The sequence below is a fragment of the Hippopotamus amphibius genome, chromosome 17, assembly GCF_030028045.1.
Source record: "Hippopotamus amphibius kiboko isolate mHipAmp2 chromosome 17, mHipAmp2.hap2, whole genome shotgun sequence".
Taxonomy (NCBI): domain Eukaryota; kingdom Metazoa; phylum Chordata; class Mammalia; order Artiodactyla; family Hippopotamidae; genus Hippopotamus; species Hippopotamus amphibius.
In genome coordinates, this window is record NC_080202.1 from 44,612,999 (window position 1) to 44,614,926 (window position 1,928).

The window sequence follows — 1,928 nt, forward strand, 5'->3', positions numbered from 1 at the left end:
CGTCGCCCCTGCCCCCATGCCACGGACACTTTAGTATAAATTCGCACTTGACCTACTGCCTAGGACATAGGAAAGCATCGGTGGGGGTACATCTGGGGACAGGGCTGCCATCAAGCCAATAATCAGCAGGGTCTAGAGGTGCTGACATGGGATGACTCAAGCGTCACTGACTTGCTCAGTGACCTTGGGGGAGTCCCTGCCTCCCCTGGGCCACAACTTGCCCCCTTGTGGTAGTGGAGAGGATGCGCTGAATGGCTCTGATGACCCTACAGACGTTCTAGATCTTTCCTAACACGCTCATTTCCCTTCTCCTTCCCCCTGCCCTCCCCTTTCTTCCTGTGCATTGGCCTGCTCCTGCCCCAACCTGAGGCCCACAGAGACACAGAGAGACTGAGGCTGTGATTTCGATGTGCTTTATTTCGTCTGTGTGGGAGCAAGGAGCAAGCTGTGGCCAGAGCCACGGGTGCGGACGGGAGAGCTGGGCCAGCACCGCCCTGGAGTCAGAGGAGCATTAGGAAACCATGGGGCTGAGCGCCCTGTGAGGAGAGGTTGGGACAGGCAGTGTGAGTGGGTAGCCCTCCTGCCCTCGGGAGACCTCCGACCAGCCCCGGCCCCTGCTCTCCCCCCAACACACACACACCCCCTCTTCCGCCCCAGGCACCTGGGCATACGAAGCAGGGAACCAAGCCTTACCTGGGGGCAGCTGCGCGCGTGGAGCCGCACTCCGAGAAGTCCGGCGTGCCTTCTTTGTCTCTTTTCCCGTACCTGAGAGGGGAGAGGCAGCTGGGGCCAGCGCTGTGCCCAGGTGCCAGCTCACCTGCCTCGTGCCTACCCCTGGGCACCATCCCGCCCGGGGCACATGGGCCCAGGCCAGGTAGAGACGCTCTGCTTTCCCACGAGCATGAAAGGGGCTGGGGCTGGGGGTCTTGCCCTGTCTCACACACACCTGGGCCTGGTCAGCATGTTGATGTATCTGCGGAGCTCAGCCGCGTACTGGGCCATCTGCTCCGGTGTGGCATTGTCCCCGGGGTATACTGGCTCCAGCGGGGCCCCCCGGGCACCCCGTAGCGGCTGCAGCAACAGAGCCACGCACGTGGACAGGAGCAGCAGGAAGAGGCAGCGGCGGGTGGCGGCCATCTGAGAGCAAGAAGCAGGGGCGTAGAGACAGCGTGGAGCCCACCCACCCGGCCCTCTAGCCCATCACCCATTTCTCCAAGCCTGGGGACAAAGGGGCAGCGCAAAGGGCGACTCGGACCTGACCACCCCACCTCCTAGACCCTGCCCTGGAGAGCACGACAGCCCCCTTTCAGGAGCAGCACAGCAGCCAGAGCTCAGCCAGGGCCTGGGCAAAGCAGAAAAGTGTGGCAGAGAAGGTGGGGACATGGGGCAGGAGACACAGGACTCATGACATCCAGGGCCTGATGGCTCTGAAGAGGCAGAAGCGGGGTGGGAAATGGAGGGGTGAGCTGCTGGGAAGGAGGGGTGGCCAGTCCCCCTACAGGGTGGGGGCACACTGAATGAACCACAGGGCAGAAATCCATGGCCTGTGGGTGTGCCACCCTCCCACCCTCCCCAGCCTCCCTGCCAGGGGCAGATAGGCCGATGCAGGTCCTGGAGAGGACACTATAGCCCGTGTCGCCCTGAGCAGGAGGCACGGCCGTCATCCCCAGCCCACACACATTTGCAGTCTTCTAGTCAGCAGGCTGCTCTTCCAGGGTGACAGATGTGTCCAGAGGTAGAGCTGGACCCATGCAGGACCTCAGGTCCCCAGAGGCCCCCAGCCCTGCAAGGCACCAAATCCTTCCCTATGTCCCAACCCCAGCCTCTCCTAGCCTCTCCAAGCCTCCCGGCCCCCAAGCCCCCCAGCCCCTGGAGCTCGGGGCAGGCTGAGCCCACTTACCCTGAGTCCTGAGTGAGCAGGCGCTGGG

The 1,928-nt window shown here is 63.4% G+C and overlaps 1 protein-coding gene across 1 annotated transcript; it reads right to left on the minus strand.

Annotated features, from left to right (window-relative positions):
- Positions 1 to 689: 689 nt before the first annotated feature.
- PPY (pancreatic polypeptide) lies at positions 690 to 1,137 on the minus strand. Its single transcript, XM_057717280.1, has 2 exons — positions 947 to 1,137; positions 690 to 765 (listed from the first exon to the last, which is right to left on the minus strand). Exons 1-2 carry the CDS (start codon positions 1,135 to 1,137, stop codon positions 690 to 692), a joined length of 267 nt encoding a protein of 88 aa, XP_057573263.1.
- Positions 1,138 to 1,928: the final 791 nt, after the last annotated feature.

Excerpts from the sequence above, each read along its gene's own strand:
- PPY (XM_057717280.1), bottom strand. The coding sequence starts at position 1,137 with ATGGCCGCCACCCGCCGCTGCCTCTTCCTGCTGCTCCTGTCCACGTGC. Across the intron at positions 766-946 it reads AACATGCTGACCAGGCCCAG|GTACGGGAAAAGAGACAAAG; the intron begins GTGTGTGTGAGA and ends CTCCCCTCTCAG.